Below are 25,802 nucleotides of genomic sequence, written 5' to 3' on the forward strand. Positions count from 1 at the left end.
AACACTGTTATCTTGGGGTGGGGGGGGAGTTTTAAATTATAAGTAAAAAAAAATAATAAAGTGCTAAATAAAATGAATATAATTTATGTATTGAAATGACCTTCAATATTCTGTTTTTATTTTTATTTATTTTTTTTTTCCCATACAAGGAAATACTGTTTATGCGATGGATTTTTGCCTCGTGTCTTTGTCTCAGCCTCAGAGCAGGTTCAGGTTGAGCCGTTGGGTCGCTGGTTCGAGGCGTTTCTGAAGCGCAGGACTAGAAATGTGTCGGCCTCGTTTCAAGAGCTGGAGGAAGAGGAGCAGCTGTCTGAGGAAGAGGAGGATGAGGAGCTGCAGCTGGAGGAGTATCCCATGCTAAAGACACTGGACCCCAAAGACTGGAAGGTGTGTGTAGAGACTGCGATCTGTGTCAGAGCTGTGAGACTCTGAACTGAATGCATTGACACGCTTCTCTTGACCTTACAGAACCACACCAAGGCTGCTTTTATTTGATCAAAAATACTGTAAAAATTGTGAAATATTACTACGAGTTAAAATAACTGTTTTCTTTGTGGATATATTGTCAAATGTAATTTATTCCTGTGATCAAAGCTGAATTTTCAGCATCATTACTCCAGTCTTCAGTGTCACATGATCTTCAGAAATCATTCTAATATGCTGATTTACTGCTCGAGAAACATTTCTAAGTTTATTAATGCTGAAAACAGCTGTGCTGCCCAATATTTTTGTGGAACTACCATTCAAAAGTTTAGAGTCAGAAAGTTTTTTTTTTTTTTTTTTTAAGAAATTAATGCTTTTATTTATCAAGGATGCATAAAATTGATCAAAAGTGGCAAAAGATTTCTATTTCAAATAAATTCTGTTCTTTTGATCTTTCTATTCATCAACAAATCCTTAAAATATTTTTTTCCACAAATGTTCAACATTGATAATAATCAGAAATGTTTCTTGAGCAGCAAATCAGCATATGATAATGGTTTCTGAAGATCATGTGACACTGAAGAAAATTCAGTTTTGATCACAGAAATAAATTACATTTTAGCAGATATTCACATGGAAAATAGCTATTTTAAATGGTAATAATATTTTACTGTTTTTACCGTATATTTGATCAAATAAATCCAGCCTTGGTGAGCAGAAGAGACCTTTGTACAGAAAGGTGCGTATTGATTGATAATAATCAGAAATGTTTCTTGAGCAGCAAATCAGCATATGATAATGGTTTCTGAAGATCATGTGACACTGAAGACTGGAGTAATGATGCTGAAAATACAGCTTTGATCACAGCAATAAATTACATTTCACAATATATTCACAAAGAAAACTGGTATTTTAAATTTAAATAATATTTCACATTTTTTACTGTGTAATAAATGGAGCTTCGGTGAGCAGAAGACACTTCAAAATAGTAAAGAGTAGCCTATTTTGTAGTAACATGCTGCTGTTCTCCACAGATAAAGCCATGGTCCTCAAACATCACCCGGACAAGCGGAAAGCAGCAGGAGAGCAGATTGTGGAGGGAGATAATGATTATTTCACTTGCATAACAAAAGGTTTGGACTTTATTGCTTTATTCTAAGTGAAATAAAGGTGTTTGTGCATACGAGAGGTTCTTGATCTGCTCTCGTGTGATGCAGCGATGGAGATGCTGTCGGATCCCGTGAAGCGGAGAGCGTTTGACAGCGTGGATCCCACGTTTGACAACATGGTTCCTTCAAAAGCAGAAGGCAAAGAAAACTTCTTCGAGGTGTTTGCGCCGGTGTTTGAGAGGAACAGCAGGTAAACGCCTCTCATGACTGATTCAGATGATTCAGGTTCAGTGCTGGAGATCACGCTGCTGTGTTTCTCTCAATCAGATGGTCTGTTCAAAAACACTTCCCGAGTCTGGGAGCCCAGGACGCGTCTTTTGAAGAGGTGGATCATTTCTATTCCTTTTGGTAAGAAAAATATCAAATTTATTCATAGATTTTGAGGCAAACTAATGCTGGAAGAAAAAAAAAAAGATTTTTTTTTCCCTTTTGTTTCTTGAAGGTACAACTTTGACTCTTGGAGAGAATTTTCATATTTAGATGAAGAGGAAAAGGAAAAAGCTGAATGGTGAATAATACTTTGATCATATGTTATTGGTTTTGGTTTAGTATTTTGTAAAATTTTAATTATTACTGCATGTGGTTATTATAGGTAACACACTAAACCATAAAAAAAAAACCTTTAACTGAAAAAAAAAAAAAGTTGCTAGTTGCCAAATTCTTATCGAATTTGAGTTGAAAGTAATAAAAACCTAAATATTATTTTAAAAAAAACTATCTAGACATTTAAAAAAAATAAAATCGCAACACAACAAAATGACTTAAACTTGAATTAAAATTGTGAAAACAGAAAATATACGAATGAAACAATAATCAAAATATAAAAAAATATATACTAAACTAAATTTAAATTAATCTGAAAACAGAAAATATTAATTAAAATTAAAATGAACAATTGTAAATTAATCACTAATTAAAGTGATTTAATTAATTACAATTAAAAAAAGAAAAGATTAAATAAAAAAATCAAGTTAACTACAACTACAATAGTTTCTCAATTCTATTACAATAACACTGTTTCCTTTTTGTGTTTGTGTGTGATTTTGCTATCAGTCGAGATGAGAGGAGGTGGATTGAGAAACAGAACCGAGCCTCTCGAGCTCAGAGGAAGAAGGAAGAGATGAACAGAATACGGACACTCGTTGGTAAGTTTGGGGTGAGACACGAGAAACATGATCTTACTGTGAGCGTCTGTGTGAATGTGTGTGATGTGATGCAGACACGGCCTACAACTGCGACCCGCGAATAAAGAGATTCAAAGAGGAGGAGAAAGCCAGGAAAGAGTCGGAGAAGAAGGCCAAAGCCGAGGCGAAGAAACGAGAGCAGGAGGAGAAGGAGCGGGTCAGTGCTCACTGTTTCAAATGACTTAATAAAAAAAATTATATATAATATATAATAAAGCTTAACTGAAATAAAAGATTAAAGTCGCTAGATGCCAAGGTAATATTTGTAATTTTAATTAAGTTTAAGTTGATGTACAAAATTAACCAAAACCAAATTAAAAATTAATTAAAAAAACTAGTCATATTAAAAAAAAGCTAATACAAATGACAGTAATGCACAACAAAATGTATATTTTATATATATTTTATTATGTATCATAATTATATATGTTATATTATAATTTACATATATCATTTATATTATTAAATTATTTATAACTAATGTTTTCTGATATTTGGCCATCAATCAATAGCTGTGCCTGTTTTTTATTACTTTTTTTCTGTTAATAGAACCACATTTTCTTTTTTTTTCCAGTTATTTTGGAGTGCTTTTTGACTAAACACTGCAGTATCAGTGTTTCCAGGTCACTTCTGTAAAAAAGAGTTTTACCTGGTTAAATAAAGGACAAATAATTAAAGTATCACTTTATTTTACAGTCAAGTAAGTAATATATGTGACCCTGGAGCACAAAATGCTCCAGGGTCAATTTTTCGAAATTGAGATGTATACATAAAGCTGAATAAATAAGCTTTCCATTGATGTATGGTTTGTTAGGATAGGACAATATTCCAAAGCCGAGGCGAAGAAACGAGAGCAGGAGGAGAAGGAGCGGGTCAGTGCTCACTGTTTCAAATGACACATGAGCAACTCTGCTTTAGCACTTACTAACACATTTCTGAAAGTGTTTCACACCTCACCTTATTTGTGTTTTTCCATTTTTCTGTTTTGAATATGTTTTGTTTGATGAAGCTGTAAATGACCAAATATCAACAGATTAAATCTGCATATGATATTTTATTTGTATATATAAATTTAAACGTACAATATATTTAGCGATATATCGAGAGAGTATAGTCATTACAATGATCTGAACCCATATTAGGGTCTCGGTAGTTACATATAGTTACTTTCCATTACTCGGTACTTTCTTATGTAAGTATCCTGTTAGCTAAATTAGTGACCTTAATCTGTTGTATATATTGTCTATCAGGGATCCTCGGTTCTCTCTCACTGTTTTATGTGTGCAGGCACGTCAGGCGGAGGAGGAGGTGGCGCGGATGCGGAGGGAGAAGGAGGAGGAGGCGGCGCGACAGGTGGCACAGCAGGCCAAGAAAGAGAAAGAAGCCCAGAAGAAAGCCATCAAGAAAGAGCGGCAGAAGCTCAGGACGACCTGCAAGGCAGGAGACCCTCCACACGATCTCACACTTACTCAGCTCTCCGAGAGCTTCCCGTCCTCATCTCTGTCTCTCTGCTTCTGCTTTTCTCTCAGACTCACAGCTACTTCACAGACAATGAAGCGGATGGCGTCAGGATGATGGAGGAGGTGGAGAAACTCTGCGACCGCTTGGAGCTGACCAGGTGAAGCTTGGAAATGTGATGGCGGTTTACTGCTCCTCTTGTGAGTTGATTCTCTGAAACACAGCTGCATGTGGGATTAATATTGAGTTTTGGTTTGATTTGTAGTTTGCAGACGCTGAATGAAGCTTTGGCCTCTGGGAGTAAAGAGCAGAGTAAAGCAGCTCTGGAGAAACAGGTGAGAAACACAAACCGGTCAAAACCACCCTATTTACCCTTTGTTAAGCTATAAATCTGTGTGTGTACGCAAACATTTGGGGTCTGCATGGTTTTTAAAAGAAGTCTCTTGTTTTCACCAAGGCTGCATTTATTTGATCAAAAATACAGTAAAAATAGTGAAATATTATTACAATTTTAAATAACTTTTTGTATATATAAAGTAAAAAGTAATTTATTTCTGTGATCAAAGCTGTATTTTCAGCATCATTACTCCAGTCTTCAGTGTCACATGATCTTCAGAAATCATTCTAATATGCTGATGTGCTGCTCGAGAAACATTTCTGATTATTATCAATGTTGAAAACAGTTGTGCTGCCCAGTATTTTTGTGGAAACTGCTGTTTTATTTTTTTAGGATTTTTTTGATGAATAGAAAGTTTAAAAGAACAGCATTTATTAGAATTATAAATAGTAATTCTAATTATTCGACAAATCAATTCTAATACAATCGACCAATCTTAATATTATTTTAATTAATATTATAATATCTGTAACATACACACTTATTATAATGAAAGCTGAATACCAAAGCATTATTATACGTAACAAATAATGACAAAAAATTATTAAAGCAATAACAAATATTATTAAGGTAGATTTAGAGTAAGGTGCCAAGTAATATTAATAAAAATATTTGAATAAAATTATATTAGCATTTTTAAAAAATAATGATAACATTTAAAATATATTAATAATATTTTATATTATAATATATGTAATACATATACATCGTAATATTTTTGTGGAAGTTGTGATTTTTTTTTTTAAAAGGATTCTTTGTATAGGAAGTGCCAAAGAACAGCAAAAATACTAATAATTATTAGTAATAAATTACAACTACTAAAATTATTTAATATAAATAGCAGTATCGTTGTTGTTATTATTATTTGGAAACATGATAATATTTTTAGGATTAGTTTGATGAATAGAAAGTTCAAAAGAACATTTATTTGAAATATAAATAAAAATACTACTAATAATTATTAGTAATAATGTTACAATTACAAAAACAAATATTAATATAATTAGTCATTTAATAACTATTATTATGAATATATTTTTAAGATTTTTTAGCAACATTATAAATGACTTTACTGCTGTTTTTGAATGTTTTTAAAAGAAGTCCTTGCTGACCCCAAACATCTTAATGGTCCTGTAGTTGCTCTGAGGATTTGTTTCTGTGGTTGCAGGTGCAGGAGGTGAACGTTCAGATGCAGAAGGAGAAGGAGGTGGAGATGCAGGCGCAGCAGGCGGTGCGCGGGGCCGAGCACACCAGCGCAGGAGGAGGAGGAGGACTCAATAACAGAGGCTGGAACGAGGAAGACCTGCAGCTGCTCATCAAAGCTGTCAACCTGTTTCCCGCCGGAACCAACGCCAGGTGAGTCTCCATGGAAACCACCTGTCGTATCTCAGACCGAACAGATGATCCAGTGTTTCACTGGCTACGTTTACATGCAACCAAATAATCAGTTTGTAATCGGATTGATGGCTCAATCGGACTGAAAAGCCTTCATGTAAACACCTTAATCGATCCGACTGAGCTCGATCGGAATGAAATTTCGATCGGATTGAAGGGGGAGGTTTATTCCTTTTCTAATACGATTGAGAGTGCATGTTAACACTCGATCGGATTGAACCCTGAAACTGAAAGAACTGCGCATGTGCAATGATGCAGAAATAGCGTAACGACGTATGACGCGCAGAACGAGCGGTTCTTCCTTTTGAATAAAGTGTTGTATAAATGCGTGTCCCGTCATCTCTCAAACTCTCCTTTCACTCGGCAACTGTGAAGTGGAGCAGGACAACCTCCCACCAGTCCTTGTTTTGGATTCTCATCCACAGGCAACCCGTTTTGGGTGCGGGGAGGGGCATTTTTACTGTGTGGTAAATAAGAGCAGTACGGCACAGCAGTTTATATGTATATTTATACATAAATTAATAAATATTAATTCTGCTGTTAAAAACAAATAAAGAAACCCTGTAGGAGAGTGGTTATTATGTGCCAACAGTGAGAAACTCTATATTTGTGCAGTGCGCGCATGTCAAAAAAAATCTATTCCAATTTGAAGCTTGTGACATATAAACGCGCACATCAACCCCATCACTTTCTTTAGCGTTCATGTAAACACTACATTCAGATTCATCAATCGGAATGAATTCAGTCCGATTGAACCCAAAATTGGGCATGTAAACGCAGCCAGTGTGGAATCGAAGGTAATGAGGAAGCCGACTCTGCTGCAAAAGAAGCATTATTGGCGGACCCCAGATTTTGTGCTGTACCTCCTATGGGTTTAAAACCAATAATTTGTTATTGGTGGGATCTATACACAATGCGTAAGCTCCATGAAATTAGTCCCAGTGTTGGAAAAATAATTTTCTATTAATTTTCTAAGCGATGGGACCAGATTGTTTATACCTGCTGTAGAATTGGTCATTCCAGGATGACACGCACGTTTTTAATACTAGGGGAAGATCCTCTAACATGTTCCCTTTATCCATTAAGCGTGTTTAATTAGATTGTGCTGGTTTTAGCTCATTGAGAGAATTTTTTTTATTCTGTTAACTCTTTTGAAGAGAGTTAAGCCAAATACAGTTTTGGAGTTTTTAGCAAAAATAAATGATAAAAACATGATATATAATTCAGCCATAATATTTCTCGCCATGAAAAGCTGGAATGGCGTTGAACACAAACAAACTGACTGAGGTGTGCTGTGATCGGACAGGTGGGAGGTGATCGCCAGCTACATGAACCAGCACTCCAGCAGCGGCGTGAAGAGAACCGCCAAAGACGTCATTAATAAAGCAAAAACACTGCAGAAGCTGGGTAGGTAACAGCGCTTTGGGTTGATGCTGTACGCTGGATTGAAGTAGTACGGCTAATTTGCTTGGTTCTTGATGGCAGATCCTCACCAGAAAGACGAGATTAACCGAAAGGCCTTTGAGAAGTTTAAGAAGGAGCATTCGGCTGTTCCTCCGACCGCAGACAACGCTGTGCCATCAGAGAGGTTTGATGGTAAGTCACATGATAATTGTGTTAATCATGAGTATTGATAAGGTAGAATTAGAAAAAGGTTGCAAGTAAATAATAATAAATTAAAATAATACATGTAGAATAAATAAAATATTTTCTCTTTAATTAATGAATAAATAATAATTATTATTAATATTAATTAATATTTTTATATTAGTAGAATTCCAATATCTTAATATTAATTATTATATTAATAATTATTATAATATCCATAACACACACTCTTATTATAATGCAAGATGATTGCCAAAGCATTGTTACACAGAACAAATAATAATATTATTATTAATAAAATGTAAAATATTAATTATAATAATAATAATGCTTTTTAGAACACACTTCTATAATAATGGAAGATGATTCATAAAGTAGAATTACAATAAAGTGCCAAGTAATTAATAAAATAAGATCTCTTTTCCTTTTTTATAAATAATATGTGACCCTGGAGCACAAAAGCAGGCTTAAGTCGCTGGGGTATATTTGTAGCAATAACCAACAATACATTGTATGAGTCAAAATTATAGATTTTTCTTTTATGCCAAAAATCATTAGGATATTAAGTAAAGATCATGTTCCATGAAGATATTTTGTGAATTTCCTACCGTAAATATATCAGAACTTAATTGATTAGTAATATGCATTGCTAAGAACTTCATTTGGACAACTTAAGATTTTTTTGCACCCTCAGATTCCAGATTTTCAAATAGTTGTATCTCAGCCAAATATTGTCCGATCCTAACAAACCAAGCTTATTTATTCAGCTTCCAGATGATGTATAAATCTCAATTTAAAAAAATTTACTCTAATGACTGGTTATTCCTAATATTACTATTAATAAATTAAAAACACCCTAATTATAATAATATTATTATTTCTGTGACACTTTTATTATAATGCAAGCTGATTAATCCTGATTTTATTAATTGTCATTTTCATTTCGTTAGTTATTGCATTTTCACATAAGCTCAAACCAAGAGAACATTTGCTCGCAGATAACAGCACAAATGTGAAAGAAAACAGACTGGCTGTATTACACTTATCTGAGCAGTAAATAACAAAAATAATTATTTTATTATATAAAAATAAACAAATAATAAATAAATATATACAAATATATATTTTTTTAATTGTATAAAAAATTTATTTTTAAGAAAAAAAAATGTTTGCCAGTGATTTCAGCTCATCAGCACTTTTTCTGTAACCTGGAGAGAGCGCATATGTATGGTTGCCAGGTTGGGAAGTTTAAGGAAACCACTGGGCAGAAAATGTATTGATTGGGGGATTTAAGCACTTTCATCTGGCTACCGCAGCCATGAAAGGAGATTTCTTACCAATGCAAGATAACGCAAATACCAAATTAAAATGAAATGTTTTCTTAATGAACAACCAGCAGGCAAAGATTCGAGAGAAGCATAATGATTAAAATGTGGTTTATGGTTGTCACAAAAACAGTCCTGTTCTGAACACAATCACTCATCCAAACGTTTCCTCCAGCTGTTAGCGCCGAGTCCAACTCCTCCCCCTGGACCACAGAGGAGCAGAAGCTTCTGGAGCAGGCGCTGAAGACGTACCCGGTGAACACGCCGGAGCGCTGGGAGAAGATCTCTGACGCTGTGCCCGGACGCTCCAAGAAAGACTGCATGAAGAGATACAAGGTATGATCTTCTGCATCGTTATTCATCAAAAACTGACAGGCTTGTGCAACACACACAAACATTTGTTTCTTAATTCAACGTACTATTTTGGCATAATTGTTTACATACAGCATTGCCCAAGAATTAATACACAGAACAAGGAAATAAGCAATAACAAATATTAAGGTAGAATCAGAATATGTTGTCAAGTATATAATAAAATAAGACCTTTATATTATTAAATTAGTAATAATAATTATACTAACAACAACAATAATCAATTATTAATAATTAATACAATTGAAATTAATTTTATTACTAAAAACAAATAATGACAAGAAATAAAAATAAATAATAACAAATATTAAGGTAGAATTGGAATAAGGTGCCAAGTAATTAAAATATTTTTCTAAATAATAATACAAATGATTATTATTATTATCTTAATTATTATTTAAAAATCTAAAGTAATATTAAATTAAATAATTAACAATATTTTTAATATGTATATTATACACTTTTACATCTATTTAAATCATAATTAATAATAATAAACATCATAATTATATAAATGAATATTATAATGTCTGTAATTCGCAATCTTGTTATAATGCAAGCTGATTAATAAGGTAGAATTAGATTGAGGTGCCAAGTAATTAAGATGTTTTTATAAATATGAATAATTATATAAATATTAAATATTAATAATAAAACAAAGAAATCTATCTTTTTAATATTAATAATTATGATTCATGTTTAGTGTTATTAATAAGAATAATAAATAAATAAATAATGAAATTTAAAATATCTTAAAGGGGTCATATGATGCGATTTCAAGTTTTCCTTTCTCTTTGGAGTGTTATATTATAATAATGTGTGATCTCTATGTACAGTTGTTGATGTGTTTCTGCAGGAGCTGGTGGAGATGATAAAGGCTAAGAAAGCCGCCCAGGAGCAGGTCACCGCTAAAAACAAGAAATGACAAACATGCTGCAGGGAAAGAAAACACACACACACAACATGGTCTTTTAACTTTGTGTTCTTTATTTTATAATAAAATAAACATGAAACGCACACATTAAATTATCTTGTTTTTGTGACTGTTAATGCGCAGACGCTGTACTGCTTCACTTCCTCACGGCCGAAACCAATGCATGCCGCCATGGATGCCGTTATAGTCCGGGAGCTGCTCGATCGGACCTGCAAACATCAAGTATTTGCTTATCAGTCACTGAAAGCAGCGTTTCCCGTCGCTCTGCTCTCTTTCAGGTCCTGGAGTGATGAGTTCAGGCAGGTGTGTTTGGTTATGAAGACACTCCAGGACCAGAGCTGGGAAAATAGCAGATATTACTGAGAAAATATGAATACTCACCAACGGCTGCTATAGCAGGAGCTTTATTATAGATGTATTTCATACACACGTCTTTGATGGTTGTGGAGTCTATGGCCTGAGAGGAGGAGAAGCAGCAGCATTGAGACTAAAGCCCCGTTCACACGCTAATAGTTTGTCATGTGGACAGAAGATCATTTCTACATTTACAGGGGTGAGTCTGTGCTTTTTATTGCTGTCCGAATCCTGAATGTCAGTGTTTTTCCTCCCAATAATAAAAAGTATGCAGTAATTTTAAAATATAATCATATACATTGATATTAGGGCTTGCACAAAAATTAATTTTACCAGTCAAGAAAGTAGTTGAGCCAAATATCTACCTTATGTAAATGTAAAAAAAACATTTAAAATGACATGAATCATTTTGAGAGAGAAAATGCAAGATGGAAAACCTTTTAAATCATAGCGTGTCAATAGTAGAATTTTTCCCTTATTTCTGCTAACTTTCATATTTTTTTGCTATTTTTAAATACAAATAGGATATTATTTTACTATTGTTAAATTAAATATTATTGTACAAGCAATAAGAAACTTCTCACCTCGTGCAAAAAAAGTTTACATTAACTTGTTTCTGCTAATTTCCATATTTTATAATAACATCCATCATTTTAAGAGAAAATGGAAGACAGCGCAAATGCAAGACCATTAAACCAAAGCGTGTCAGTTTTCCTATTTTCCAGTAGTTTATATTATTTTTCTATTGTTAAATTAAATATTAATTAACTGTTGTAATTATTTGTCCAAGCAAAAACAGACATTTTGTTTACAGATCACAGGCCGACCACATAAACACATTTGCAGGATCAGAGAATTCACTTGCCCACCTTAAAAAAGTTGCATGCACGAACTTTACGTAAAATGATTTCTACAGTCGTCCCCATGAGAAACCGTTACTGTCTGAATAAAGCAATAGATGAGCGCCCGTTGAATGTGGGTCAGATGGCAGGTCAAAGGTCAGCTTGTACGTTACTCACATCTATTCTGGCCTCCAGCTCGTGCAGAGGAATCCTGCGGCTGTAACACAGCATCTGCCGGCCGATGTCCTCACAGATGGGAGTGGATCCTACACGAGACAAAAAACTCCTCATTAACATGCAAGAGATTCAGGGTTTCTGCGGGTCTTAAACATCTTAAATCACCCTTCCACAAATTAAGGTCTTAAATTCAAGTTAAAAGTCTTACATTTGTAAAGTTACAAATTACATTTTGCATTCACTACAAAAAAACAAACAAAGTATCTTTATCAGTATTTTTGTCTTGTTTTCCAATGCAAAATATCCGTAACTCATGATGATACATTTATTTGAGATGCAAAATGAAGATAAGTGTTTTTTTTTTTTTTGAGAAATTTAACTAAACTTCAAAAGTTTATGCTTAAAACAAAACAAAAAATAAGTGTCAATGGGGTATAAAAACTTGTTTTCCCTTAATTTTTTATTTTTCTCACTCCATTGGCAGATATTTGTCTTTGACAAATTCACTTCATTTTGATACATTTCTCATAAAACAAGTCGTCTTATATATAATTTTTGCACTTATCTTTAAGAATTTACATCTGACATCTGCACTAGAAACCAAGACAAAAACACTTGTTGCAGTGTGATCAGAAGATACAGTAAACATTATTTCCATATTCTAGTTTTTCTGTTTGCCATGTCTGTATTAAAATTAAATAAAAAGTAATAGAGATCTCTTGGAAGTTGTATTTTCAATTGCTAATACAACTCATTTTGTTCTCCTTAAACTTTTCCATTTCCATTAATCGGTCTTAAAAAGGTCCTGATTTGCCTTCATAAACCCTGTTTATTGCACGCTGCTGCTCTTACCGTCCAGGTGAAGCAGCATGTTTGTCTTCAGCAGGTTTTTGGCTCGGTTCACCTCGCTTTCAGTCACGCTCGTACACAGAGACATCCTAAAGGAAACCGGGTGTTAGTTGCTCATCTTTCATTTCGACAGAAAGCCCAGTGAACGTGGAGCTCTCACCATTCCAGCTGCGTGAAGCGCATCATGTCACTGACGGTTCCCGGTTCGCACACCATGTAAAGCCCCCACAGGCCCGTGTCGGTGTAGCAGGTGTTGAAGGACTGGAAGCTGTGGCACAGGTTCCCCTGACACGCCATCTGGGCCAGCTTACTGGACAAGTTCTGACAGAAGACAGGTGAGGTTAGATGGGTTTTGGGTCTTTTTTAGTGTAATGGTTTAGTGAAAGCGCCTCCTACCATCCCGCCGCCGAGCGAGCGATCCCAGTTCCCGATGAGTGTGTTGGCCACCATGAGCGGGATGGTGTCTGGATGCGACCAGCCGACGGCCTCCACTGCGATGGCTATATGAGCCAGAGGCATCTTATCATCTCGCACACGGATCTGTGAGGAATCGAGAGCAGAACTCCAGGTAAGTCTTTTAAAGTGCTTTTATTATGCTGTTCATTTAGCATGTGATCTCTAAAGTGAGCTCATTTCTCCAACAGAAAACTACTGCCTCGTTTGTAGTCCTGCCATTAATTCTATTTATTAATGAAAATAAACTTAAAGTGTGATATTTGTAAAAAAAAATAAAATTAAAAAAAATTAAAAACTAACTAAATTGACAAAAGCACACAATTCCCTCTCTGCAACAAAATAAAACAAGAATTTGAGTCTGGTTTTATATAGTGTTCAGATTTGTGTAGTGGAAATATATGCACATTAGTACATATAATAAATATATCATGTTTTCTATATATTTAGACGTAGCATTTAAAAAAAACTTATTTTTTTAAAAATAATAAAATTAAAAGTACATTTTACAGAGTTCCCGCTGTAAAAAATATATAAAATAAACAAAATCATTTGAGCCTGGTTTTATCCAATGTTCAGATTTATGTTTTGGAAATGTATGCAAATTAGTGCATATAATAATTATATAATCGTTTGTATATTCAAACAAAACATTTAAGGAAACTTAAAACTTGCTCTAATGACGTGCATTTTCAACAACAAGCTGTAAGAAAGCAGGATTATCATAATTAACAAAAACTATTAAAAATATTTGTTAACTGAATTAAGGCTGAAATAAACTTAATTAGAAATGTTGCATTGGCAACTAACTGAATTAGCTTTAAGATGTTGAAGCACTAAAACTGAAATAAAAATAAACTTAATATTTAACAAAACAATCCCCTCTGTAAAATCCTTTAACTCTAATGTAAACAAAATAAAACACATTTTGAACCTGGCTTTACCACACTTTGAGTGACTGGGCCAGCTGACCAATCAGAGCAGACTTGGCTTTTCAGAAAGGCGGGGTTTAATGAGACAAACTAAAACTGCTTTGAAAAGTGGTGCTGCAGTAATGTACAGTATTAGAAAAATAATTTTGAACTTTAAATCATGTAAATGTATTCTAGCAGTTGCTGAAAATAAAATTCAGATTCATAAAGTTGTATTCACAATAATACATTACTGTCAACATGATTTTTACAAAGAGAGGAATGAATCTAAAGTACTTTCTATCATAACTGATGGGTTGTCACAAGAGTTTGAGCTCGATTAACCCAAAACATTCCTATGTGTAATGAACTCTAACTGTGTTGTGTAATGGTCCGTTCACCTCACTGCCGGTGAAATGGCAGGGCTGTAAAGCCTCTCCGCTGTATCTGGTCGGCAGCTTTCCAAAATGAAATTTGGCCAAATCAATAAGTTCATTATGTGACACTCCTGAACGACAGAGAAACAGTGCTGGAGTATTAATGGTCAAACTGAGCCAGTGACAGATCTAAACAATTAAACCAAAGGAAGTGATGTGAACACGTTCAGTGATGCTGATTTCCTGTGTTTCTGCTGCTTTACCTCCGGCTGCAGCTAATACAATCTGCGGCCCTTTGTAGTGTGTCGTAATGTATTCCACCAGATCCCCTCGATTTATAGTTCTGCAGAACATCAAAATGTAGGAACAGCTTAAGGCAAGACACTACATTCGTTTGTTTCAAGCGTTCCTCAATTTTGAGAATTGTAGCTGTTTTGCTTCTATAACATTCAGACTAGTGTAAAGGAAACATCCAAAATACACATATATAAGAGTTCATTACATTTTATCTATATACATCTGTAGATTTTATAAATATAAAGCCTCTTTTGTACAATTAAACATAACATTTCAGAAAACTTGTATTGCGGAACTAATGAAAATGCATTTTCAGATGTAAGAAGCAGGGTTATTATCATTTTTGTTAATTGAAATAAGGCTGAAATAAAATATAATTATTAGATGACAAATTGAAACTTATTTCAGTTAGGTTATTTTTATTTTTTTTAATTTTTTTTTTTTAAGTAAAGCACCAAAATTATTAACGAAGTAAATAAAAACAAAAAATCAATAAGTAAATAAATATATTAGATAGATAGATAGAGATATTTAAAATAAAACAAAAAATAATACAATTAACAAAATCACGAAAACCCCCTCCATAAAAACATTTAGCTAATATGTCAACAAAAAGCAGATCTCTGTTCTTAAAATACTAACACTAAAACTATTAAAAACATTTTTATTCATTGAAATTATACAAATACAATTATTAGATGAAAAACTTGAAAATTAAAAATCTTACCTTGGCAACTAGACAAAAGTTTAAGTTAAAGCACTGAAATTACTAATTTGAAATAATAATAATAAAATAAACTTTAATAGTAATATTTAAGTTAGAAAAAAAAAACATCAACAAAATGAAACAAGAATTTTTAACCTGCCTTTATGTTCTGAAAATGTATGCAAATTAGTGCACATTCAGATAGAATCATTAGCATCATTAAACATAACATTTCAGAAAACTTGTAATACAAAACAACTGTCCTAATGTACTGTGATTAATCCCTGTTCATCTTTGGTGTCTTAACTGAGGACAGCTGGACTGTAAACGAGTGACACGTACTTGATGTTCTCCGTAGGCCCCAGGATGGTTCTCCCGAGAGGTGTTTCCTGATAGGCTGTAGCGTGCAGGTAATCGAAGACCACTTCCTGCAGGTTGGTCTCCACTTCCTGCATCTCTCGGAGAATGACGCCACGCTCGCGCTCGATCTCGGCCTCTCCCAGCGTGCTGTTCTGAATGATGTCCGCAAGGATTTCCACCGCTGCCAACAGAGACGCATTTACAGCACGCCCATAATGCCGTTCTGCCAGTCATGATGAGTTTGTGTTTGATGATTTACCTCTGGGCAGATCTTTGGAGAAAGCTTTAGCGTAGTACACCGTCTGCTCTCTGGAGGTGTACGCGTTCAGGTGAGCTCCCATGTTCTCGATCTCCAGCTCCAGGTCCAGCTGCGATCTCTTCCTGGTGCCCTGAAACACAGCAGCAGATTTGATGCTTCCTACACTAAATTGTTTTAATATTCAGACATATTTCTTTTCATTTCTCGTACCTTGAAAGCCATGTGCTCCAGGAAGTGGGCGGTACCATTATTGCGCTCATTTTCATACCGGCTTCCGGCATCAATCCATAGACCAACCTGCATCATGTGATCAGAATAGGGGAAACTTAGGAAAATGGGGCCATTTTTTCCCCCAGTCATCTCAATGGAAAAAGTGTAGTTTACCTGAATTCTCCATATTTTGATTTTTAGGATAAATTTTGTGATCATTTACTTCCTCACAGAACTTTTTTTCCCAATTCTACTTTAATGCTATTTTGTTTATTATTGTTACTGATTTTTCATTACTTATTATTTTCACATTTATTATTATTTATTTATATATTTATTGTCCTAATTTGTATGTCGCTTTGGATAAAAGCGTCTGCTAAATGACTAAATGTAAATGTATTATTTTTATTAGTTAGTATCAGCTGTATTTAATGCACAGTTTGGAGCTAATGAGGTTTTCATTTCACTGCACGTTGTATTCTGTAATAAAAATAATAAAAATGTAAGTGTATCTAGCTATCATTTCTGCTATAATTTTTATTCAGATGCTCTAAAGAAAATGCATGTTTATTATGATTAGCCTAAACTAAAACTTAAAATATTTTGTTAATTAAATAAGGATGAAATAAAATTAAGTGAAAAGTAAAGTAAAATTAGAAATATTGCCAATAAATACAAATAATAACAATTTAAAAATGTAATATAAAATTTAATTTAAAAAATTAAACATAAATATTAATATTTAAAAATTATTCAATAAGGCCTAAATAAAATGATTAAATAATAAATGAAAATGCATGTTTATTATGATTAGCCTAAACTAAAACTATTAAAATATTTTGTTAATTAAATAAGGATGAAATAAAATTAAGTGAAAAGTAAAGTAAAATTAGAAATATTGCCAATAAATTTGTTTTTTTAAATGTAATATAAAATTTTATTAAAAAAATTAAACATAAATATTAATATTTAAAAATTATTCAATAAGGCCTAAATAAAATTATTAAATGAAAAACTTAAAGGAAAATTTGAAATGTTGCCTTGGATAAGCAAGTTAAAAGTTAAAACACCAAAATGGAAAATAAAAGTGGAAATAAATATAATAAATTAAGCATAAATAGAAATATTTAACAAACTAATAAAATTAACAAAACTACTACCTGTATATGACGACACTATAGGACAACAACATAATGCTAAAATACCACTGGGAAGGAGGTAAAATTGTTGATCAACACATTGCATAACACATTTTGATACAAAGACCATGTAAAAATGTGTAATTACATTTTATTGTGATGCGTTGTCTTAGCTGTAATTTCACCTATATTTGTTGTTAATTTGCATTTGATTCTGCACAAAAAGGCAAAACTCACTTGGCGTATTAAGATGTGACTCTACTATGATATGCAATAAAATAAATGCATTATGTTATCATTATTTCAGACATGGGCGTGTGGGAACCTCCCACAAAAAAATGTCACAAGGAGACACTTCCCCAACACAAGTTTCAGTTTGAGACTTCATTTAAAAACAAATAAAAATCACCCCAATAAAATCGTCACCCTAATTTTAATGTTGGGTACTCAGATTCATCAGCCACCTGAGATCAAACAAATCAAGCTGATTTTGATGGTGAACTCACCGTGCACGTGGACAGGCCAGAGTCTTCAGATGCCACCCTGAGCCCGTTATCAAGGGTCGTGACCTTTGTCTCAGGTACATTTAAAACCACCTGACTGACAGCCTGAGTGGATCTGGTCTGAAATACAGACAACACGCTTTAAATCATGCGACATAGCCATGATTTACTCAGCAGGATATAATAGGTAAACATACGATTTTGAGTACTAATAAAATTAAACGTTTTCGCAAAGTCGTTATATTATCATGTACGTTTTCATCACCGAGACCCAGCAACCACGCCAGTCTCAACCCGACTGTTTTAAATGATTGCCAGGACATGGTTTTCAATATTTTGGCAGTTCAAAATGATATTAGTGATGTGTTTGTAATCTCACCCTGTTAATGGTTCTTATGTTCAATAAATTCTTTATAAAGTGTCTCCCCGCTGCGCCGAAACGATGCACGGACGCCGCCATGCTGTTTGGATGACGCTGTTGAAGAGACGCGTTCGGATTGGACAGAAGAACGCTTACGTCATGCGTTATTCAACGTGCTTGCAGCACAGACTAATAACTATCCTTTTTTTTGATGATAATTTAGGTCACGTGAAGAATTGGTTTCATCCACCGCTTGATCTTCTCATTTTTACGCAGTCTTGTGGCGAAATGTGAAACTACATGATTCAGTTCAGTTATATGACCAGCTCTGAGTCAAAGTTAAAAACACACATACGCCAGATTATTTATGTGATATTTATTCGATTTGTTGCAAACGTGCAGGGTGCAGATTTATCTAAGATTATGACTTAATATTTTAATTGAGAAAATACATGGAATATTTGGCAGATATATTTAGAAACGTTAGTGAACAGTCATCATTATTGGACGTAAATAATACTAAAATAACAAGATAAGTTCACTTATACGACCACCAGATGGCAGCTTCGAGTACGTAAAAGAAAAAAAAAACACATACACATTTTTTTTTATCTTTGTCATTTATGTAAATAGTAGCTGAACTGCTATTGTATAAATGTTGCCTTGGCAACTCTTAAAATTAAAGGACCAAAATTACTAACTGGAAATAAATAGCTAAAAATTAATTAAACAAATAGTATAAAAAAATTTACTAAAATTAAGAAAAAAAAACAGAAATTGCTCAAATAAAAAATGTGACATGTTTCATTATTGTTATTTTATCTGTTTTAATGGGTATTTGTGTATATTGTATTTCTTACTCTGAGCTGCATCTGCTGGTCATATGAGTGAACTTATCTTGTTTTAAAATGTTATTTCTTTTATCCAATAATGACTGGTCAGTAGTTTATACATTTTTTATTTTGTGTTTCAAATATTTAATGTATTTTCTAAATGAAAATAAATAATTATAATTTTTTAAATAAATCATGCCATGCAATGCATGGAATATTTAGTGATCAAAATAGGATATAAATAATACTAATATAGCAATATAAGTTCACTTATTTGACCACCAGATGGTAGCTCTGAATAAAAGTTTTAAAAAAAATTCACCTGGCATAAATATCACTGACAATCATTGAAACTGTTCCATTATACTTATTACAGTCGTTATTGTTTTCATTGTATGTTGCACATTTTTATGATTATCATGTTCTTGCATGTTGATCATGTCTTTATGACTACTGTGTTTTTTTATCATGTTTATGTAAAGCACTTTAAATTCCCATTGTGTATGAAATGTGCTATATAAGTAAACTTGCCTTGCATATGTCCTTTCTAATCTTGAATGTGTTTTGTACTTTTAATAAAAGTTACATAATCAAACATGAATGTCTCTGGTGGAAATTACTATGACTTTTTAAAAGCATTTTCAGGTCTGAATGATGCCAGTGTGACAGTAGTTTGTCACTGTTGCGATAAACACTTTAAATGTATGTACTTTCTGTACTGCAAGCTCCTGACACCAAGATGAATTCCTTGTGTGTGTGAACAGACTTGGCAATAAAACTCTTTCTGATTCTGATTCTCAATTGGAAGGCAACAAGTATTTTCTCAAAGCATTAATAGACAGTTTAGCTTTCTTTTGGGTGTTTCTGTTTGTAAGAGACATAATAAGAGACACCTGTGTCTCATATCAAGAAAAGAGAGACAATGGACAATATACTAAATAAGCTGTTAGTATCACAATTAAACGTAAACAAAACTAAGCCGAGATGCAAAGCAGCTGGTCTCGGATGAGTTCTTGGAGGTATGTGGTAGTTTTGGATTAAAAACTCAGTAACTGAACAGTCAATTCACACTTGTGAAGTTCAGAGTCTCTTGTGGTCTTGGAGGTTTTCTGGGGTTGAAATATTCTATACTGGTCTGAGCGGTGCACCTTTGCATGGGAAACCAGGGTTCAAATCTCACTCCTGCAAAAGTTTAATCGGTTTTTACCAATTAAAAAAGACGAGACTCCAAAAAAAAGCAATGTTAGTGTGGAAGTGCCAGTGGCTCAGTGGTAAGAGCACATCCTTCCTGAACGGAAGGATGCTGGTTCGAATCTGGAAGCAGGGTTGTGGCGAGTGGCAATGGGCTACATGAGGAGTGATGGGTTTGTCCTGAAGAGGAATCGGGACACTCGACGGAGGACAGGTGGATCAAGAAGCAGAAGATGGGCCTCCAGAACTGGGGGAGAAGCATCTGAAGACATCAGATAAGAACCAGTAGGGCTTATGCATCAAATCTAACTGTTTGCTTAATTTCAATGCTCTTCTCACTCACTCCTTTCACCTTCTTCTCCACTCCAGTCTTCTCTTCTGCTGGGACTAAGCAGAAGATGGGCCTCCAGAACTGGGGGAGAAGCATCTGAAGACATCAGATAAGAAAACCAGTAGGGCTTATGCATCAAATCTAACTGTTTGCTTAATTTCAATGCTCTTCTCACTCACTCCTTTCACCTTCTTCTCCACTCGTCTTCTCTTCTGCTGGGACTCGATCTTCTGTCCGGAGACTCCAGTCTGGTCTGGTCAGCTGCACTCTGCTCCAGCGCCCTGGCCGGGATTCGAACCATGGTCCTCCTCATGGAAGGCCGTGATCTTACCCCTGAGCCATTGGCACATTCACATCAACCCTGCTTTTTTTGGGGGGCATATCTTCTTTAATCCGAAAGAAATCCCTGAACAGCCCAGGATTGGACCCGAGCTCCTCCAAAAACAAGGACACTGGAACAAACGGACATGGATGAATCCTATTGAGCCAATGATCTGCATCTCCTGAGCCAATGGATCCTTCGCATGAAGGAGTGGATGAAGACTTAAGCCCTGTAAGGTCCAGAAAACCCAAAAGACTTGAGACAGGTGAGGGATTAATATTGCTTAACAGACTTTGCCCGTTTGTTTCAGCTTGGCAATTACTAATGACTTTGTTACACATTCCCCCGGTTTCACAGACAAGGCTTAAGCCTAGTCCTAGACTCAAATGTAAGTCTGAGCTGTTTCAACTGAAAGAAACTTGCACTGACTGATCTTAAAATATATCAGTGCCTTTGTTTAGTCTCTCAAAAAGCACACCAGTAATGTTTTTTTCTAAGCACGTTTATAAAAATTACTTGAATGTCCTAATTTATCTATGGCCTAATCCTGGCTTAATCTAAACCCTGTCTGTGAAACCGGGCCCTAGTGTGTGTAGATGCAAAGCTTAAATACTTTTTAGCTCCAGTTCACTCACTGAGGCTTCTGGAAATATATTTTGGTCACCACATGGTCATCATTAAATTTAACACACGAACGCAAATGTCACACATGACAATTTATTTTGTACACACACAAATGCATACAATCAACAGTTCTGAAACATGTCAGATAAAGTGTTGTCAATCTTTTAAATGCTAATAATCAAAGCAGCATGTCAGCAAACACATGACAAAGAACATGAGAAAACTAGAATCTAAATACAAGTATAAAAGACTTCAAGTACAATTTAAGAAGTTGTTTTTTTATTCAGACGTGATAAGTGTCAATGGAGATTATGACATCAACTCACACTTTCCAGCAGTATCCCAAAACTTTATTTTCTTGCATTATGGATACAAAACAATCATGCAAATATACTTTTGACAGGTACATTCAAGTCAGCATTTACTGTCATTTAACCTCGAGTGTACATTTAGGGAATAAAATTGAATGAAATTAAATGCACTTTATTATCCCCAAAGAGAAATTAATCTTGGACTCAAGGTGTGTTTACATTGACAAGATATTGGATCCAAAAACAATAAATACAACAATGCATAATACATAAAACACTCCCTATAAAAATACAGCTCCGTATGCTTACCATTGCATGAATAAAACAACTTTTAATTTGAGTGACGCATAAAATATATTTTTTAAACTATTGTACAGACATACTGGTAACCTGTACCGTCTTCCAGAGGGCAACAATTCATACTCGTACTGTGTGCAATAGGCCAATATGCAATGGAATGGGTCAGCTAGAATTTTATGCATTTCCCTAATAACCGACTGTTCATATAATGACTCAAGGGACTGATGTTCCCTTTTCCCTATGGCCTTCATTGATATTTATACCAGACTTCGCATTGCTTGAACTGTAAGGTTACAAAACTATATACAATAATGCTCTCTATAACATTTCTAGTCCACTCCATATTAATTACCAAGTCTATGCAGAAAATACAATCTCTGCTGTACACAGGAGCAAATTGTATCCACAGATAAGTGTATTAACCATGTAACTGCCAAGGTGCTTGTAGGAACACACCTGCTTTATAGGTGTTTAATAAATAAGCACAGGCGTGTGATCTCCTAACGACCTGGGGTCTAAAATCATCTCCTCAGTCTTTTTTGTATTTAAAATAAGGTGGTTTAATGCTGCCTTCGTGTTCTATCAGAATTATTGTAAATATATAGTCAAATAGTCAGTAAATATGGTTTCTCAAGTTATATTTACAACTGGGAAACTCAGAGATAATTTTGATACCTGCGTTTCCGAGTTGGGAACCCATAAACTTTAAACATGGCAAGGAGGAAACCATTGCTGTAGTGACTCAAGATTTATTAGTTTTTCCCACAACATCTACTTTGCTTTTTCATGCCTTTACAGTCATGTATATATGCATGTAAATAATCGTTTGTTGCACTATGCACATTTATTTGACTGAAACTTCAGAATCATCAGCAAGGTGACTTCTAGATGACTATACAATATTACAAGTAATGTTTATATGAGTGTCGACACATGAAATGCTACATTTTATTCAAAATTCATTGAATATTGGTTGAATATCTTCAGAACATTTAGACTTTAAAGGGACAGCTCACCCCAATGAAAATCTGCTTTTAATTCACTCACCTTCAGGCCATCCAAGATGCAGGTGACTTTTTTTCAGTAGGACAGTAAAGATTTTTAGCTGAAACCGGGGTCCTTGATGATTCATAATATGCAAGTAAAACAACAAAAAAGCATATCAAGGAACACAAAATGAATACCCATGACTCCTAAATATATATTGAGGTCTTATGAAGCAAAATGATCGGTTTGCACAAGAAACTGAACATTATTTACAAAAAAGTTTCCTGTAATCCAGAGCCTCAGACAAATGGTCCGGGGTCAAAACACTTGAACATGGCAAACTCATAATTATGACTTCAGAAGTGGAAAGTAGGAAATGTTTGATAGCATGTGAAGGCAGCATAAATCACACCAAGGTACAAACCTTGTCTCCACTGAGAAATTACTAATGTATCAGTATTTTCATACATGCTTCATACAAAAGCTGTGTACAGCAGCGTTAGTAAGAATTTCACTATAAAGTTATGAGGATCACTCATTAGTATACAGTGTGAGAAGGATAGAGTATAATTAAGTTAAATCTGGTCCTGCCTATAAGCAAACTGTAATGGGTCAAGTACTGAGTTTTCTTCTGTTTTTACATGGACACCATATACCTCTGAAAATATTTAATTACACAAGATGTCAAGGTTACTGGCCTGTAGTCAGTGTACAATTTAGTCATTCTTGTCAGCTTTCTCATATTTTTTTAGGACTGGTAGAAACAAAACTTTGTTTGAAGAGCTCTTTCTGTATTTTGCCTGTCTTACAGGTCCTGCTACTAATTTTATATATTTTTATATAAAACAAATTAACTTTGAGGCAGTACAGTACATACAGGATATGAAATTAAGTCCAGCATAAACCAGTATATATGTCAAAGAGGAAAAGGGGTTTTAATTATCAAAACATTAAATAGGCTACAGTTTTTTTTGTGTTGTTTTTTTTTACTAGCCTCATACATTTTTAGCATTATTTACACAAGACACCCACTAAAATGTCATAAAATGTCAGGCATATTTAGAACAATAATTATACATAACATTAAATACTCTATCACAGTGCAGCCCCCAACTACTAATTAACTGTAATTTAAAATATTTACCAATCTTTTGCCACTATCCTTCAAACCACAAGGTTTTACCACGTTTAATCATTTTAAATAATAAAATTTAGTATGATCACTTATATTTTAAAAAGTACATGTCAAAATGGAGCAAATAACAGCATTTGTAAATCATAATATGGAACAATTTGCTTTGCACTGGGAAAAATGGATCAAATATGCAACATCTCATAGACCTGATTTTATTTTCTAATAAAAATTCCGATGTAAAGAAAGATCACTCCCTATATGTACATCGTTTTCTTTCTTGTTCCCCCCCCTTATTTTCTTTTCTTTTCTATTTTTATGTATTTATTTCTCCCCCCTTTTTTTTTCTCCTCAATATGTACACAACATATGCAAAGGGCTGCATGTATATATGGGCACATTTAGATATGTACATATATGTGAATGTGAGTGTAGACATAGGTGTGCTTATGTATGGGTGTATTCATAGGAATAATGTGTAATGTGCATCTGATGGAAGTGTAAGGTTGTTTGAAAAAAAAGTAAATAATAAAAAAAAAGAAAAAAAAGTACATGTCAGAATAAGTGTTGTTTCATTTTTAAATAAATATATCTGTTACACTGAATGATGACGATAAAACATTGTCACCCTTATTTTAGCATTTTGACAAAAGTTATTTGAAACACTAAATTAGACACTTTACTTGCATTTAATATCCTTTCTATGCATATGAAATCACTTCTGTACATTTAATTTGATGTGGACACCCGAATAGGACGTCTTGGGGAACGTACACATAACAATAATACTGGTCAGTTGTGAGACAGTACAAAAAGTAGACCTTCGTCTATATTTTATATTTTATCAGCTGACTGACAGCCTGAGTGGTCTATTTTGTCACTAAATCACGTGGTTCTACTTTGACGACTACTCAAACGCAAATGTGTATTTTGATTGAATGTTTACAAAAGACAAATGTACGATTTTTATTGCATTCTAAAGGTTGATATATGTTTGGCTGATGTTTAAATGACTATGACTTGTTGGGAATAAACATCGTTAAATGTTTTAGTAGTTATACAAGTTATTTCATGTTAGGATCTCGGTTCGCTTCACTAAGCGCAGCCTTTCCAGCCTGAATGTTTAAAATGCTTGTTTCTTAATATTTAACATTTCTAAATCGTATACATAATACTCTGTAATCTCTTACCTCGGTAATGACTCGTTTTCATAAAAGTCTGCAGGAAAAAATCCCAACTGCACGAACGCCGCCATACTGTTTAGTTGACGTTAAGACGTGTTCTTATTGGATGGAAGAACGTGTACGTCACGCGCTAATCAGCGTGGCTGCGGCACAGAAATAATTCAGTGCGTAAGAAAACTATTAAAATACAATATTAATTTTACTTGTGAATTATTATAAATACTCCTATTTATATAAAAAAAAGTTTTTTATCACCATTAAGAAGTGATATCAAAGTCCGTTTCTGCAGATTAAATTCGCTATAATGAGAGGAAGATATAACAGTAAAAAAAAAAAAACACTTAATTTAGCAACCATTTAAAAGTATTTGTACAGTACTTGTTGGCCTTTCTTACAAAATATTTAACATTTCCAATTTTTGGGATTGCATATAATTCCTTATACATTTCAGACCAACCAAAGCATTTGTTCAATTGCAGCATTTCATGTTTTCACATTTTAGTTGGATAAATGAAGTGATAGGA

The 25,802-nt window shown here is 34.0% G+C and overlaps 2 protein-coding genes across 2 annotated transcripts in view; one reads left to right on the top strand and one right to left on the bottom strand.

The window, feature by feature from the left end:
• Positions 1 to 10,302, top strand: part of LOC107658974 (dnaJ homolog subfamily C member 2-like) — a 12,474-nt gene extending 2,172 nt beyond the window's left edge. Inside the window, exons 2-16 of the mRNA XM_016447722.1 lie at positions 197 to 389; positions 1,393 to 1,556; positions 1,641 to 1,782; positions 1,860 to 1,940; positions 2,035 to 2,100; positions 2,646 to 2,737; positions 2,812 to 2,933; positions 4,064 to 4,213; positions 4,306 to 4,394; positions 4,500 to 4,569; positions 5,800 to 5,987; positions 7,333 to 7,433; positions 7,512 to 7,622; positions 9,135 to 9,295; positions 10,188 to 10,302. Of these exons, the coding sequence (XP_016303208.1) occupies positions 197 to 389; positions 1,393 to 1,556; positions 1,641 to 1,782; positions 1,860 to 1,940; positions 2,035 to 2,100; positions 2,646 to 2,737; positions 2,812 to 2,933; positions 4,064 to 4,213; positions 4,306 to 4,394; positions 4,500 to 4,569; positions 5,800 to 5,987; positions 7,333 to 7,433; positions 7,512 to 7,622; positions 9,135 to 9,295; positions 10,188 to 10,256 (1,799 nt within the window). The 3' untranslated portion in view covers positions 10,257 to 10,302. The remainder of the gene's footprint in view (positions 1 to 196; positions 390 to 1,392; positions 1,557 to 1,640; positions 1,783 to 1,859; positions 1,941 to 2,034; positions 2,101 to 2,645; positions 2,738 to 2,811; positions 2,934 to 4,063; positions 4,214 to 4,305; positions 4,395 to 4,499; positions 4,570 to 5,799; positions 5,988 to 7,332; positions 7,434 to 7,511; positions 7,623 to 9,134; positions 9,296 to 10,187) is intronic.
• Positions 10,303 to 10,385: 83 nt separating this feature from the next.
• LOC107658973 (mitochondrial-processing peptidase subunit beta-like) lies at positions 10,386 to 25,331 on the bottom strand. The gene is made up of 14 exons (XM_016447721.1): positions 25,285 to 25,331; positions 18,082 to 18,177; positions 17,706 to 17,822; positions 16,061 to 16,147; positions 15,851 to 15,980; positions 15,574 to 15,772; positions 14,492 to 14,571; positions 14,253 to 14,359; positions 12,884 to 13,027; positions 12,648 to 12,808; positions 12,491 to 12,576; positions 11,639 to 11,727; positions 10,647 to 10,722; positions 10,386 to 10,474 (listed from the first exon to the last, which is right to left on the bottom strand). Exons 2-14 carry the CDS (start codon positions 18,160 to 18,162, stop codon positions 10,410 to 10,412), a joined length of 1,422 nt encoding a protein of 473 aa, XP_016303207.1. The 5' UTR covers positions 18,163 to 18,177; positions 25,285 to 25,331; the 3' UTR covers positions 10,386 to 10,409.
• Between the last annotated feature and the right edge of the window lie 471 nt (positions 25,332 to 25,802).

This window comes from Sinocyclocheilus anshuiensis, unplaced genomic scaffold, assembly GCF_001515605.1.
Source record: "Sinocyclocheilus anshuiensis isolate Anshui unplaced genomic scaffold, SAMN03320099.WGS_v1.1 scaffold283, whole genome shotgun sequence".
Lineage (NCBI taxonomy): Eukaryota > Metazoa > Chordata > Actinopteri > Cypriniformes > Cyprinidae > Sinocyclocheilus > Sinocyclocheilus anshuiensis.

Bases quoted from the DNA above. Each gene is read 5' to 3' on its own strand.
- LOC107658973 (XM_016447721.1), bottom strand. From the start codon at position 18,162: ATGGCGGCGTCCGTGCATCGTTTCGGCGCAGCGGGGAGACACTTTATA. The intron at 13,028-14,252 runs GTGAACGGACCA...GATTCCTCACAG, and splicing joins GCCATTTCACCGGCAGTGAG to ATCCGTGTGCGAGATGATAA. The intron at 10,475-10,646 runs GTGAGTATTCAT...TGATGTTTGCAG, and splicing joins TCCTGCTATAGCAGCCGTTG to GTCCGATCGAGCAGCTCCCG.